Source organism: Giraffa tippelskirchi, chromosome X (genome assembly GCF_054371585.1).
Source record: "Giraffa tippelskirchi isolate mGirTip1 chromosome X, T2T-mGirTip1v1.2.pri, whole genome shotgun sequence".
NCBI lineage: Eukaryota > Metazoa > Chordata > Mammalia > Artiodactyla > Giraffidae > Giraffa > Giraffa tippelskirchi.
Genome location: NC_137289.1, coordinates 2634196 through 2648355, shown reverse-complemented (window position 1 = coordinate 2648355; position 14160 = coordinate 2634196). Strand labels below are relative to the sequence as shown.

Here is a 14160-nt window from a genome sequence, read left to right as displayed (position 1 = left end):
GCTGGGAAATATTGAAGGCAGGAGGAGAAGGGAATGACAGAAGATGAGATGGTTGGATGGCATCACGACACCAGACGTGAGTTTGAGCAAGTTCTGGGAGATGGTGAAGGACAGGGAAGCCTGGCCTGCCGCAGTTCATGGAGTTGAAAATAGACACGACTGAGCAACTGAACACCACCACGCTGATCTCTGTTATAACGGATTTGATTTTCCTGCTTCTTTGCCTCCTGGTAATTTTAGATTGGATGCCAAGCAGTATCAAATTTCCCTTGCATGCTTAATATTTTTCTATGCCTAAACTTTTCTTGAGCTGTATTCTGGAATCCTGTTAAGTTGCTTGGAAACAGTTTGATCCTTTTTGGATCTTACTTATTAAGATTGACTCTGTAGGACCAGAGCGGATCTCGGTGTAGGAGGAACTTAATTAACTGAAATCTTCAATGGCCGAGAAGGCTATAGCTGGAAACAGGGACTCTTTTTAAAAATTTTATTTATGAATTTTTTTTTCTTTTTTTTTTTGGCTGTGCTGCGTCTTGTTAACTGTGTGTAGGTTTTCTGTACTTGCAGCCAGCAGAGGCTACTCTCTAACTGCTGTGCTCAGGCTTCTCATTGCAGAGGTTTCCCTTGTCGAGGAGCACAGACTTTAGACAGTGGTGCGCTCAGTTGTTGCGGCACACGAGCTTAGCTGCCCCAGGCATGTGGGCTATTCCTGGCCCAGGGACTGAACCCATGTGCCCTGGATTGGCAGGCAGAATCTTGACCACTGGACCACCTGGGAAGCCAAACAAGAACCCTTAAGTGGTAGTAAAATCCACCTGGACAGTTGATTGGCACTTTATATTACAAGGAGAAGGACCATCCCTTTCCAGACAGGGCACCCAGAATTGACCCAGAAGTGGCCCATATGGTGGATACAGCAAAGCCTGTGCCATCCGCAGTACTTTTTAAGAGCTGTATAATATTGTATGTTATAATTGTATATTATTGTATATTTAAGAGCTGTATAAAATTGGAGAAGAAAACGGCAACCCACTCCAGTCTTCGTGCCTGGAAAATCCCATGGACAGAGGAGCCTGCTGGGCTACAGTCCATGGGGTCGCAAAGAGTCGGACACGACTGAGTGACTGAGCGTGGACACACTGTTAGATTAAGAAATATTCGTTCCCAGTCTCGTTCCTTTAAACACTGGAAATTGATTATGAATTTGATGCAAAGTCTATACCGCTGTCGAGGACATGGATGGGTTTTGTAATTCAGTGTCCCTTTTCCTTCTCTTGGCACCGGTACGCTGTCACTCTGGAAAACTGCCCCTTTCCTTTTCTCTAGGCCATTGTGACTGTGATAGAGCTGACTTCACATTTGATTCCACGGGTGGGCATGTGGCTCAGGCCTGGCCATTGGAGGACCACATTCCTCCTGCTGTGGTGATATCATCCAACCAGTGACACTTTGATTCTCTAGGGGAGGCAGGCTGGCAAAGGACAGAGGGGGAGTTGGAGCAAGAAGGCAAATCTCCGGGACAAAATGCTGGGCCCAGCCATGCCTGAAGACAGAAACTACCTCTGTATCTGGTAGTTACCCAGACCCAGAAGCTCTCCCTTTGGCTTAAAAACTAAAGTGGCAATTTTGGTCGTTTTCGTTCCACTCATTTTTCACTTGCAATAGCAAGGCTGGACCCTTCGTGAATTGAAGGATCATACTTTTCTTTCTTACGTAACTAATGCGGTCTGAAGACTTGGCCCTTATTTATTACTTCAAGGTAGAAACAGGCCTCTTTTCTTGTTAAGCGATTAGCTGCTTGCTCATCAACTCATATCATGGTTGAAAAAGAGACAAGTCAAAGGAGGAGAGGGACACTGCAAGGGGCAGCTGGTGGAAGGGCATAAGGAGAAGGACCATCCCTTTCCAGACAGGGCACCCAGAATTGACCCAGAAGTGGGCCATATGGTGGATACAGCAAAGCCTGTGCCATCCGCAGTACTTGTAAGAGCTGTCTAATATCCCTCAGAATGTGTAATCCATAGTTATTTTCACCAGTCTCTTGTAACTAGGCCTTTAGGCTGTTTGCAGTTTTTCAGTATTACAAACAATGCTGAAATGGACATCCTGGTACATTTGCTTTTGTGTAACATATTATGTGGACAAGGAAATGGCAAACCACGCCAGTATTCTTGCCTGAGAAATCCCATGGGCAGAGGAGCCTGCTGGGCTACGGTCTGTGGAGTTGCAAGAGTCGGACATGACTGAGTGACCAGACCACTACCACCAGCACACTATGTACAATAATTCTGAGCTAAAACGGAAGGTTGTTGGGTGAAAAAGTAATCTCTTTTTGAAATGTTTTACACATATTCCCAAATATGTTTTATACATATCCCCATGCCCTCCAAAACGGTTGCATCGATTTGACTCGAACCAGGTGGGTATGAAAGTGTCCACTTTTGTCCTGCCTACCCTGAATTTGTCAGCTTGTTGTTTAGTCGCTAAACTGTGCCCAACTCTTTTGCAACCCAATGAACTGTAGCCCACCAGGCTCCTCTGTCTGTGTCCGTGGGGTTTTCCAGGCAAGCATACTGGAGTGGGTTGCCATTTCCTTCTTCAGGGGATCTTCCCGAACCAAGGACTGAACTCACATCTACTGCTTGGCAGGCAGATTATTTTACCACTGAGCCACCTTGGAAGCCCATTTGTCCGCGTAGCATGGCATAACAGAATAATAATAAAATACCACAGACCAGGTGGTTTAAGGGCTTCCCTGGTAGCTCAGCTGGCAAAGAATCCACTGGCAATGCAGGAGACCCCAGTTACACTCCTGGGTTGGGAAGATCCCCTGGAGAAGGGATAGGCTAGCCACTCCAGTATTCTTGGGCTTCCCTAGTGGCTCAGAAGGTCAAGAATCCGCCTGCAATGCAGGAGACCTGGGTTCGATCCCTGGGTTGGAGAGATCCCCTGAAGGAGGGCATGGGAACCCCCCTCCAGTATTCTGGCCTGGACAATACCTGTGGACAGAGGAACCCGGCAGGCCACGGTCCACGGGGTCGCGCAGCGACGGACAGGATTGTGCAAGCAACCACAGCACATTAGGAACAATGTCTGCGAATACGTTTGCCAATGTAGATGAAAATAACAAATTCCTTGAATGACACAAATTCCCAAAACTAACTCAAGAAGGAAGTGGGAAACCTAAATATCCCTAAATCGATCAAAGATACGGAACAGAAAACTCCAGGCCCACGTGACTTAACTAGGGAACGCTATGAAATATTTAAAGGAGAAATATCACCAATCCTATACAAATTCTTTCAGAAAGCAGAGGAGGGGAAACACTTCTCAAATCATTTTCCGAGGCCAGTCTTAACAGAACACCAAAGCCATATGATGATATTGCAAGAAAAGAGAACCGCAGGCTAATATCCTTCATTAAGCTAAGCACAAAATATGAAATGTTATCAAATTTAATCCGGCGACATATACAGCCTTATGACCAAACGAGATCTATCCCAAGAATGAAAGATTGGTTATGCATTAAAAAACCCATCAACCAGTGTTATCCATCATATTAAGTACAAAACAGGAGAAAAGCCATACGATCATTTCTCAAGATGCCGAAAAAGCATTTGACAGCGTTCAACCACCGCTATGATAAAAACTGTCGGAAAACTAGGACTACAAACAGACTTTCTTAATCCGATCAAGGTCATCTACAAAACTCCTACAGCTAACATGATAATGCAGGAAAATCGAATCCTTCCACTGGGGGTGGGGGAAGGCTGCTGGCCTGGGATTTGGCGGGCTGCCCAGAGGCCTATCCGGCCAGGGGGTGGAGATCAAGGGGCCCGGATTGAAGTATCTGCCTCCTCCTCGGGCAGTGGCCCGGATCCAGTCACCTCCTGTGGCACCAGCGGTTCCCTGGCATATGCACCCCACGCCCAGGCAGTGCTGCCCCAGCCCTGCCATCACCCCCGGCTGTACCTTGCTTGTTGACTATACCCCCTCCCAGACACAGAAGTAGACCAGCGCCCAGAAGGTCAGCAGACACAGGGTCACCTCCCGGTTGAGGGCCCCTGGCACCTCGAGCCCCAAGACTTGGTTCCTGGGGAGGGAAAGCCCATGAGAGTTGTGTCAGCAGAGGGCCAAGAGACTGGGGGTGTCTTGGGGAACACTGCCCTTCCTGCAGCCCTTTAATCCAGCCAGTACCACCGGTGCTTCTGGGATGCCAGGTGTAAGTCCCCAGCCTGGAGTCCCTGCAGTCTGTGTGCCCGGACCCCCAGGCGGCCCAGCCCCACGCCGTCCCCAGTGAGTCCCACAGAAGTCCCCGCTTCCCTCCCCAGGCGGGCAGGCACAGCCCCCTCTACACCCCTAGTCTCAGGACTCCAGAGCCGGGTCGCCCCACTCCCATGTGAAGGCACCTGTGCAAGCACACACACACGGAGACACCCATGTGCATTAATCTGACCCGTGCTCTTTCACACACACATGCACACTCACACGCCCGCGTGCATGCACCTGACCACATGCTCTCCTGCCCACATACATGCCCACGTGCAGACACCTGCAAAAACAGACACACGCACACGCCTATGCGTGTGAACCTGTGCACGTGCTCTCTCTCAGAAACACACCCATGCACACGCCCATGGGCATGCACCTGCCCATGCACTCACGCACACAGATACATTTGCACTGATGTGACCTACGTGTGGGACACCAGAGGGATAGACCGGCCCTGACCCAGGGGTGCCCGACTCCCTTCCGGAAGTCAATAACAAGGACCTGCGCTCAGCAGGATGGTCACCTGTGAGCGTGGCCAGGTTGGTAGCACTGCAGTCTTGGAGGTGCACAGGGACCAGGACTCACTGGGGTTTGCAGGCTTGGACGGGAAACAGGCACGTGCCCTGAGGAGTGGGGTGGGGTCTGTTTGAGCATGCGCACTGAGGAGCTGCGGACACAATAAAGGGTGGAGTGCTACCCAGCGGCTTCCTGGCTAAGCCGTTTACCAGGTTTCCAGGCCTGAGGCAGGGCTGACTTAGACGGCCCAGACCACGTGGGTGTGTCTGTGCAGGCTCATTGGGGTGACACATCGGGTGAACGCTTGAAGCTTCTGCAGGGAGCGCCTATTGCCGGAGAGCCTGCAGCCACTGTGGGAGCCAACTGTTGGTGGGAACCTATCGGGAGGCAGGACCAGGGTGTGTTTGTGCAGGCGCTCTGCCGATGCTGAGTTGCATGTCGCACTACGGGGATCAGTTCTATAGGGAGGGTTCAGTCTTTCCCAACGCGGAGTGAGGGGGAGAGGGGTTCAAGATGGAGTCCGAGGCACATGGTGGAGGAGCCACGAGGGCAGCCGATGAAGATGCAGGTGCCATGGCCTTTGTAGCGGGCACGGCACGTGTCAGCCGAGGTGTGCTGGGTGATGCTGGTGGCCGCGATGGCCCTGGTGACCCAGCTGGCCCTGGTGACACTGTCAGTCCTACAGTCCCTGGCGACCCCGGCGACCTGAGTGATCCCAGAGGCCCCAGCGCTGCAGGAGAGTCAGGTGGTGCAGTTGGTGACATTCTGCAGATCCTGGGGTTACCTCAGACACCACAGTTGGGAAGAGACACTGCACCCAGAGCCAGAGTTCTGAGTAACTGACCAGTTCAGTTGTATCCTATTCCAGGAGCCCCAGTGGGCCGGGCGGCCATGGGGTTCCGGGTGTGGGCTAGGGGTGGTTTGGGTGGTTGCAGGCAGCGGGGCCTAAAGTGTAGGAGGAGGATACTCTGGGGGGCTGAAGGGTATGGGTCAGGGGTGGTCTGGCTGCCAGGGCACGGTGGTGAGGAAAAGCAACCTGAAGGGATCCAGAGGGTCGGGGCAGTGATATCCAAAGTGTCCAGCGGCGACCTTGTGGGAGAAGGCGGGTCTCCGTGAGCAGGGAGCTTGACGTACAGGCAAAATGAGAAATGTGGATGGTGCCTTAACCACATCTCCACCAGCATTCTCACCGTACCTTTTGCATCGCTCGCTCAGGCAAAAATCGCCCGCAACTTCCTGTCTCAAAGTACTCCGCTGTGAGCGCCAGTTCAGAAGGAGCTCAATGTTAATGGCTGCTTGTTGGTTCTGTCAGTTCTAAAGGGGGCAGGGGCCCAGGCTGGGGAGGGGGTGGTGGGCAGTGGCCAGGGCCCGTCTTGGCCCGGGAGGAGCCATAATGGAGGGTTAAGCCTAAAGGAGAAATGTGGTGCTCTGGGCTTGTCAGTGTGCGGGGACAGAGGAAGGACATGCTCCACTTCCTCCTTCTTGTCGGGAGCTTGAATTTCATCTTCCCTCCTTATTTTAGCCAATTGAGTGCTGAAGACCATGCCCTGCTCCAGACGTCCATCACCCTCTGTCTGCAGATTTCCCTGGTGATGCGGACCATGCGGCACTATGCGCCCCCCCCCGCCCTTTCTACTAAGCCTCTGCACGAAAGTCAGGGTTAAATCTAGCGCATGTGCCCTAGCCTCAAGTGTCCTTCCCGAGGGCATTGATTTCTGCTTCATCTTGTGCCTGTGCTGCTGCTGGGGGGTTCGGGGTCCACCATACTTTGTTTGGTGATTGTTAACTGCAGAAAATGAAACTGAGCTACTGTGCCCTCTCTGACTAGTTTTAGCTTCTGCACTTCTTAATACTCTATTTGTCTTCTGGTTGGAGGGGAAGTTCTGAGATGCAGATATTCAAGGAGTACAACATAAGTGAAGACAATGTAAGAAGCCGGAGAATAAGACAGTAGTTTACTGCCATTCAGTATTAATTTTGGAGTATTTTCTCATTTTATGAAGTGAAGTGAAGTGAAAGTCGCTCAGTCATGTCTGACTCTTTGCGACCCCATGGACTATACAGTCCACGGAATTTTCCAGGCCTGAATACTGGAGTGGGTAGCCTTTCCCTTCTCCAGGGGATCTTCCCAACCCAGAGATCAAACCCAGGTCTCCCACACTGCAGGCAGATTCTTTAGCAGCTGAACCACAAGGGAGGCCTGTGCCATGGCAATACTGTCTGAAAACGGACGTGATGGACGAACACATGAAAGCACTTGAAAAAACGCTTGGACCATAGGAAGTGCTAGCTATCACTACGGTCAAAGAACACAGCTATGATGTGGACTGGGCAAAAAGGGGACCAGGGTGGGTGGTGTGGCTTGGCCCCTTGCCCTCGACTCCCACCTTAGTCCAGTGAGACCCTTCTGTGGCATACGTTGGAGAAACGAAAGTCGCATTGTGGAACTAGCTTTAGGCCATGAGACGGGAAAGTCGGCATTTGTGTCTCAGTGGCGTCTCTGTGGACACTTGGCGGGCTCCATTCCACGCCATCTGAGCCGGCACTGGAGGGGCCCGTGTGCGCAGGCGCATCGGGGGCACCTGAAAGGAGCGTGGCGTTGTGACAGAGCCGAGTCCCTCCAGCCTCACACGGTCTCCATAGCAGCCCGTGGGTGGCTGGGCTGTGTGCGCAGGCGCACTTTTGGCGTCCTTGCGCAGAAGGGGAGGGACTTCGTGAGCGGCCCAGTCTCTCCGCCCCTTATTTGGCGTCTGAGGGAGACGCACAGCAGCCATGCAGGCGTCGGGTGGTGGTGCCGGTGGCGCAGAGGGCCGAGATGACCAGCATAGCTCCAGAGCACCTCCTTGCCAGAGTGGTTCAGGCAGCGCTGAAGGTGAGGATCGTCCCCGGGCCCCAGAAGGCGGGGGTGGGCCTGGCAGAGGAAGAGCGGTGATGGAAGACGCTGGAGCTCGTCCCCGGGGTGAGCGGGCACCAGGTGGCCTAGGACCCGCTGGAGATGTAGCACCCTTGGCTGTAAGGCCTAGACGTGGAGAGGCGGTGCTGTATCCTTTTCAGGGAGCCTTTCTGGGCGGGGTCAGTGGTGTGGTGGAGGGAAACATGCCGGCAGCCTGAGGAAGGGATAGAAGGGAGTACGGGGGCGATCCGGGGCAGCAGGACTGGGCAGCCTGGCAGCAAAGGAGGTTGTCAAGGCCTGAGGAGCCTGGAGGGTGGGGAAGATGGACAGAAGGGTTAGGGAGGCAGCTCAGGGTGGTCTCAGGTTGTGGTCAGGAGGATGGGCATCCTGGGGTAAAAGCAGGCCTCTGAGGTGCGAGGAAGCCCGAGATAATCAGCAAATTCTGTAATGGGTGGTGCCTTAACCGTGTCTCTCCCAGCACACTCAGAGTGCCTTTCCAGTCACCCCTGGAGGCAGACATGGCTCGCAGATCTCTGCTCCCAGATGCCCAGCGCCACCAAGGATTGGTTCTGAGGGAATTTGCAGTGAATGGCAGTGACCTGCTTGTGTCAGTTCCAGACGAGTTTGCCTTGGGAAGTGGGGGGTGGCAGGTGCTGTGGTCTGAGCTCCCTCTTAAGCGTGCTATGATGGAGACACTGAGGGGCTTGGTATAAGCAGGGGGGTTGGTACCCTGGACCTACAGGAGCAATCTTCCCTTTAACCTGATTTTCTTTTCCCTGCTTTTAGTACATGGACTGCTGAAGACCTGTGAAGACCTGGCTTTCATCCGACTTTCCATGAACCCATTCCTCGATCAGCTTTCCCTGGTGATTCGGAACATTCGGAGCCTTGGGCTCCCACCTCGCTGAGGAAAGGGGCTGAGGCCTAACCTTGTGTCCCCTGCTCGGCGGGGCATAGGGAATTCAAACTAAGAGGCATCGCCACTTTGTTATTTGAGTCTAAGTTTTTGCCTTTACTGGCCTTTGGTCTCTGTTGGTTCACTTGCTTTGTTGCCCTGCTGCTTGAGGAGTGGGGTGCTTCAGTGTTTGTTACAGCAGAAAATAAAGCTGAGTCACTTTTTGTGCCCCAGTTTCTTTTCAGCTAATGCGCTTCTGGATTTTAAAAACATTTTTTATCTTTGTTCTCGTGTTAGAGGGAAGGTACTGAAATTCAGATGTTTGAATTCCAATTACAAGGGAATTGAAAACAATTTCAGAAAATGAAAATCGAGCCCTATGTTCAGCACTAAATACTGTCAACGTTTAAGAATATTTTCTAGGTGTACTTGCACATTAAATACATAACAGCATGTGATGTAGAAGTTATCAAGTTTAGCTTTAATTTTTTTCCTGAATTTTTTTTCATTTAGTATACTAGCTTTTCCACTTTCTAAAATCTCTTCAGAAATGTGTTATTGAATAGATATAAGATGCATGATAATGTAATTATTGGGACTTCCCAGGCAGTCCGGTGGATAAGACTATGCACTTCCAGTGTAAGGGCTGCAGGTTCAGTCCCTGGCAGCAGAACTACGATCCCACATGTCGTGTGGCGTGGCCAAAAAAGTAAAATTGGGTCTTTAAATAAAAACAACAGCAACAATAATAATCTCATTATGGAACATGTAAGTTGTTTCCACGTTTTTCATTACTATGGTTAATGAATTAGTGGAATTTATAAATCTTTCCATTAACGGTTATTTCCTTAAAGTATTACTATATTCCAACAATTAGAAATGCTGACCTAACTGTTTACTTCTCTCTTGCTTTTTTTAAAAATTAATTTATCTTTTTAATTGGAGGCTAATTACTTTACAATATTACAGCGGTTACTGCCATACATTGACATGTCCAGGCTCCCCGCTGGTGTCCTCTTGGCCACAGAGCAGGGGACACACATAGGCAGTAGACCAGGTCTTTGCACACCCTAAAACTGACTGGGAGCCAGAATCAACAGAAACTGGGAGGGTGGAAAGGTGGGACAGGGATGCCCCCCACACAGGAAAGGGTCAGCCACTGCTGGTGGCTCTTCCCTTCCAGTGGGGGTGAGGGAAGTCTGCTGGGGGGGCCGAGGACTCTCCGGCCAGGGGGTGGGGCTCAGGGACCGGATTGAAGTACAACCCCTGATGCAGTCACCTCCCGTGGCACCAGTGGTCCCTGGCAGATGAACCCCATGCCCAGGCAGTGCTGCCCCAGCCCCGTGGTCTCCCCCGGCTGTACCTTGCCTGTTGACTTGACCCCCTTCTAGACACAGAAGTGGACCAGCAGGCCAGTAGACACAGGGTCACATTCCAGTTGAGGTCCCCCGGTACCTCCGGCCCTCTGGATAGCCTCAAGACATTGTTCTTGGGGAAGGGAAAGCCATGAGAGTTGTGCCAGCAGGAGAGGGCAAGAGACTGGGGGTGTCCTAGGGGGTATTGCCCTTCCCTCGGCCCTTGAGTCCAGCCGGTCCCACCGGTGCTTCTGGGGGGCCTGATGTAAGTCCCCAGCCTGGAGTCCCTGCAGTCTGTGTGCCTGGAGCCCCAGGCGGCCCAGCCCCACGCCATCCCCAGTGAGTCTGACAGCAGTCCCCCCCCCTCCCCCCGCTTCCCTCCCCAGGTGGGCGGGCACAGTATGCTCCGCATCCCTCGTATCATGCCTCCAGGGCCGGGTCACCCCACTCCCATGTGAAGGCACCTTGAAAGCACGCACACAGAGACATATGCCCACGTGAATGCATCCCAACCGTGGCCTCTTTGAAGCACACACACACACACACACACACCCATGTGCACGCCCCTGACCACACGCTCTCTCGTGACCACACATACATGCCCACGCACAAGCACCTCCACACACAGACACACTCACATGCTTATGTCATGAATCTGTGCATATGCTCTCTCTCTGAAACACACCCACGCACACACCTGATGGGCACGCACCTGTGTAAGGGCACTCTCTCGGGCACACACACAGATAAGCACATTCACATGCCTATGTGCATAAATCTGTGCACACGCTCTCTCTTACAAGCACACCCATACACACGCCCATGGGCATGCACCCGCTCATGCGATCATGCACACAGACACACATACAGACATGTGAGCTATGTGCGAGACACCAGAGAGACAGACGAGCGCTGACCCAGGGGTGCCCAACTCCCTTCTGGGAGTCAAGGAAAAGGACCTGCGCTCAGCAGGATGGTCACCTGTGAGCGACGCCAAGCTGTCAGCAGCACAGACTTGAAGGTGCACAGGGACCAGGGCTCACTTGGGGTTTGCAGGCTTGGCGTGGAAACAGTCACGCGCCTTGAGGAGGGCGGCAGCGTCTGTTTGAGCATCGCGCACTGAGGCGCTGCCCCCACACCGAAGGGTGGAGCGCCGCCTAGAGGCCTCACGGCTGAACCGTTTACCAGGTTTCCCGGCCGGAGGCAGGGCTGACTTAAGAGAGCCCAGACCTCGTGGGTATGGGTCTGCGCATGCGCGTTGGGGCTACGTGGTGCGTGAATGCGCGAAGCTTCAGCAGGGCACCCGTTGTCGGTGGGAACCAATCGTGAGGCAGGACCAGGGTGGGTTTGCGCGGGCGCTCTGCTGAGTTGCAGGTCTCACTCCGGGACTGGTATTTGTAGGGACTGTTCAGTCTTTCCCGCCGCGGAGGTGGGGGAGAGGGTTCAAGATGGAGTCCGAGGCACACGGTGGAGGAGCCACAAGGGCAGCCGATGAAGACGCAGTCGCCGTGGCCTCTGCAGCGGGCACGGCAGGTGGTGGCCAAGGCGTGCAGGGTGGTGCTGGTGGCCACGATTGCCCTGGCGACCCAGCTGTCCCTGGTGACGCCGTCAGTCGAGGAGTCCCTGGCGGCTCTGGTGACCAGGCTAATCCCAGAGGCCCCAGCGCTGCAGGAGAGTCGGGTGGTGCAGCCGGTGCCATGCCACAGATCCCGGGGGCACCGCAGGCGCCAGGGCCGGGTGGAGACGCTGCACCCGGAGCCAGAGTTCCGATTAACCGAGCCCTCCAGTGGTATCCTATGCTGGGAGCCCCGGTGGGCTGGGCGGCCGCAGGGGTCGGGGTGTGCGCTAGGGGTAGTTTGGGGGGTTGCAGGTGGCGGGGCCTAAAGTGTGGGAGGAGGGTACTCTGCGGGGCTGGAGGGTATGGGTCAGGGGTGGTCTGGCTGCCAGGGGATGGTGGTGACGGAAAGAAACCTGAAGGGATCCAGAGGGTCGGGCAGTGATAGCCAGGGTATCTGGCGGCGGCCTTGTGGGAGAAGGCGAGTCTCCACGAGCAGGGAGCCTGACGTGCAAGCCACGTGAGTCATGTGGATGGTGCCTTAACCATATCTCCACCAGCAGCCTCAGTGTGCTTTTCGCATCGCACGCACAGGCGGACATCGCCCGCCACTTCCTCACTCCACGTACTCAACTGCCGGGGCCGCTTCGGAGGGAGCTCGATGTTAACGGCTGCATGTTGGTTCTGTAAGTTCTAAAGGGGGCCGGGGCTGGGGAGGGAGTGGAGGACGGTGGCCAGTCTCGGCCCAGGAGGAGCCATAATGGAGGGTTAAGCCTAGAGGAGAAGTGTGGTGCTCTGGGCTCTGTCGGTGTGCGGGGACAGAGGGAGGACATGCTTCTCTTCCTCCTCCTTGGCAGGAGCTTGAATTTCATTTTCCCTCCCTTTTAGCCGATTGACTGCTGAAGACCCTGTCCTGCTCCACAGGTCCATCGACTTCTGTGCGGGGCAGCTTTCCATGGTGATGCAGTCCTTGCAGCACTTTGTGCCCCCTCCTCCTGCTAAGCCTCAGCAGAGAAGACGGGCTTAAACCTAGCCTATGTGCCCTAGCCTCAAGTGTCCTTCCCCAGGGCATTGCTTTCTGAATTACTTTGATGGGGCTTCATCTTGTGCCTGTGCTGCTGCTTGGGGGCTCAGGGTCCACATCGTTTGTTTGGTGATTGTTAACTGCAGAAAGTAAAACTGAGCTACTGTGCTGCCTCTGACTTTATTTTTAGAGGGTTCGCTTCCTAATACTGCATTTGTCTTTTAGTTGGAGGAGAGGTTCTGAGATCCAGGTATTCAAGGAGTACAACATAATGGAAGCCAATGTAAGAAGTGGGAGAATAAGAAAGTTGTGTACTGCCATTCGGTATTGATTTTGGAATATTTTGTCAGTTTTACAGTTACATTTATATATAAAACACCAGAATGTTGTTGTTGTTGTTGTTGTTGTTGAGTCTTTTGTGTCCAGGTGAGTCTTTGCGATCCCATGGACTGTAGCACACCAGGCTCTGTGTCCCCGCTGTCTCCTGGAATTGGCTCAAATTCATGTCCTTTGAGTCGGTGGTGCTATCTAACCATCTCACCTTCTGTGCTCCCCTTCTCTTTTTGCCTTAAATCTTTCCCAGCATCACAGTCTTTTCCAGTGAGTCAGCTTTTGGCTTCTGCTGACCGAAGTGTTGTCGCTCCGGCTTCAGCACCCATCCTTCCAATGAATATTCGGGACTGATTTCCTTTAGGATTGATTAGTTTGATCTCCTTGCAGTTCAAGGCACTCTCAAGAGTAACCTTGTATCGTGAAACCTTGCTAAAGTCACGGATTACTTGTAATAGCTCTTTTGTAGATCCCATGGAACTCCCTCTTAGACAAGCGTTTTGTAGGCACATGCATGCACATTTATTTCTTCCTTTCCAATTAATGGATTTTAACTGATTTCTGTTAAAATGTGATCTCCCATCACTTTGGCCACCTGATATGAAGAGCCAGCTCACTGGCAAAGACTCTGATGCTGGGAAATATTGAAGGCAGGAGGAGAAGGGAATGACAGAAGATGAGATGGTTGGATGGCATCACGACACCAGACGTGAGTTTGAGCAAGTTCTGGGAGATGGTGAAGGACAGGGAAGCCTGGCCTGCCGCAGTTCATGGAGTTGAAAATAGACACGACTGAGCAACTGAACACCACCACGCTGATCTCTGTTATAACGGATTTGATTTTCCTGCTTCTTTGCCTCCTGGTAATTTTAGATTGGATGCCAAGCAGTATCAAATTTCCCTTGCATGCTTAATATTTTTCTATGCCTAAACTTTTCTTGAGCTGTATTCTGGAATCCTGTTAAGTTGCTTGGAAACAGTTTGATCCTTTTTGGATCTTACTTATTAAGATTGACTCTGTAGGACCAGAGCGGATCTCGGTGTAGGAGGAACTTAATTAACTGAAATCTTCAATGGCCGAGAAGGCTATAGCTGGAAACAGGGACTCTTTTTAAAAATTTTATTTATGAATTTTTTTTTCTTTTTTTTTTTGGCTGTGCTGCGTCTTGTTAACTGTGTGTAGGTTTTCTGTACTTGCAGCCAGCAGAGGCTACTCTCTAACTGCTGTGCTCAGGCTTCTCATTGCAGAGGTTTCCCTTGTCGAGGAGCACAGACTTTAGACAGTGGTGCGCTCAGTTGTTGCGGCACACGAGCTTAGCT

At 52.5% G+C, this 14160-nt stretch overlaps 1 protein-coding gene and 1 long non-coding RNA gene across 2 annotated transcripts; both read left to right on the top strand.

Moving 5' to 3' along the window:
• The first annotated feature begins 4933 nt into the window (after window positions 1–4933).
• Window positions 4934–8809, top strand: LOC145536591 (uncharacterized). The gene is made up of 5 exons (XR_014075916.1): window positions 4934–5186; window positions 5466–5642; window positions 5970–7829; window positions 8160–8288; window positions 8468–8809. It is a non-coding gene; the product is annotated as an uncharacterized LOC145536591 (long non-coding RNA).
• Window positions 8810–9402: 593 nt separating this feature from the next.
• On the top strand, window positions 9403–12898 carry LOC145536590 (uncharacterized). Its single transcript, XM_081566093.1, has 3 exons — window positions 9403–11720; window positions 12047–12172; window positions 12375–12898. Exons 1-3 carry the CDS (start codon window positions 11423–11425, stop codon window positions 12380–12382), a joined length of 432 nt encoding a protein of 143 aa, XP_081422219.1. The 5' UTR covers window positions 9403–11422; the 3' UTR covers window positions 12383–12898.
• The last annotated feature ends 1262 nt before the right edge of the window (window positions 12899–14160 follow it).

Excerpts from the sequence above, each read along its gene's own strand:
- LOC145536590 (XM_081566093.1), top strand. The coding sequence starts at position 11,423 with ATGAAGACGCAGTCGCCGTGGCCTCTGCAGCGGGCACGGCAGGTGGTG. Across the intron at positions 11,721-12,046 it reads ATTAACCGAGCCCTCCAGTG|CAGCCTCAGTGTGCTTTTCG; the intron begins GTATCCTATGCT and ends TATCTCCACCAG.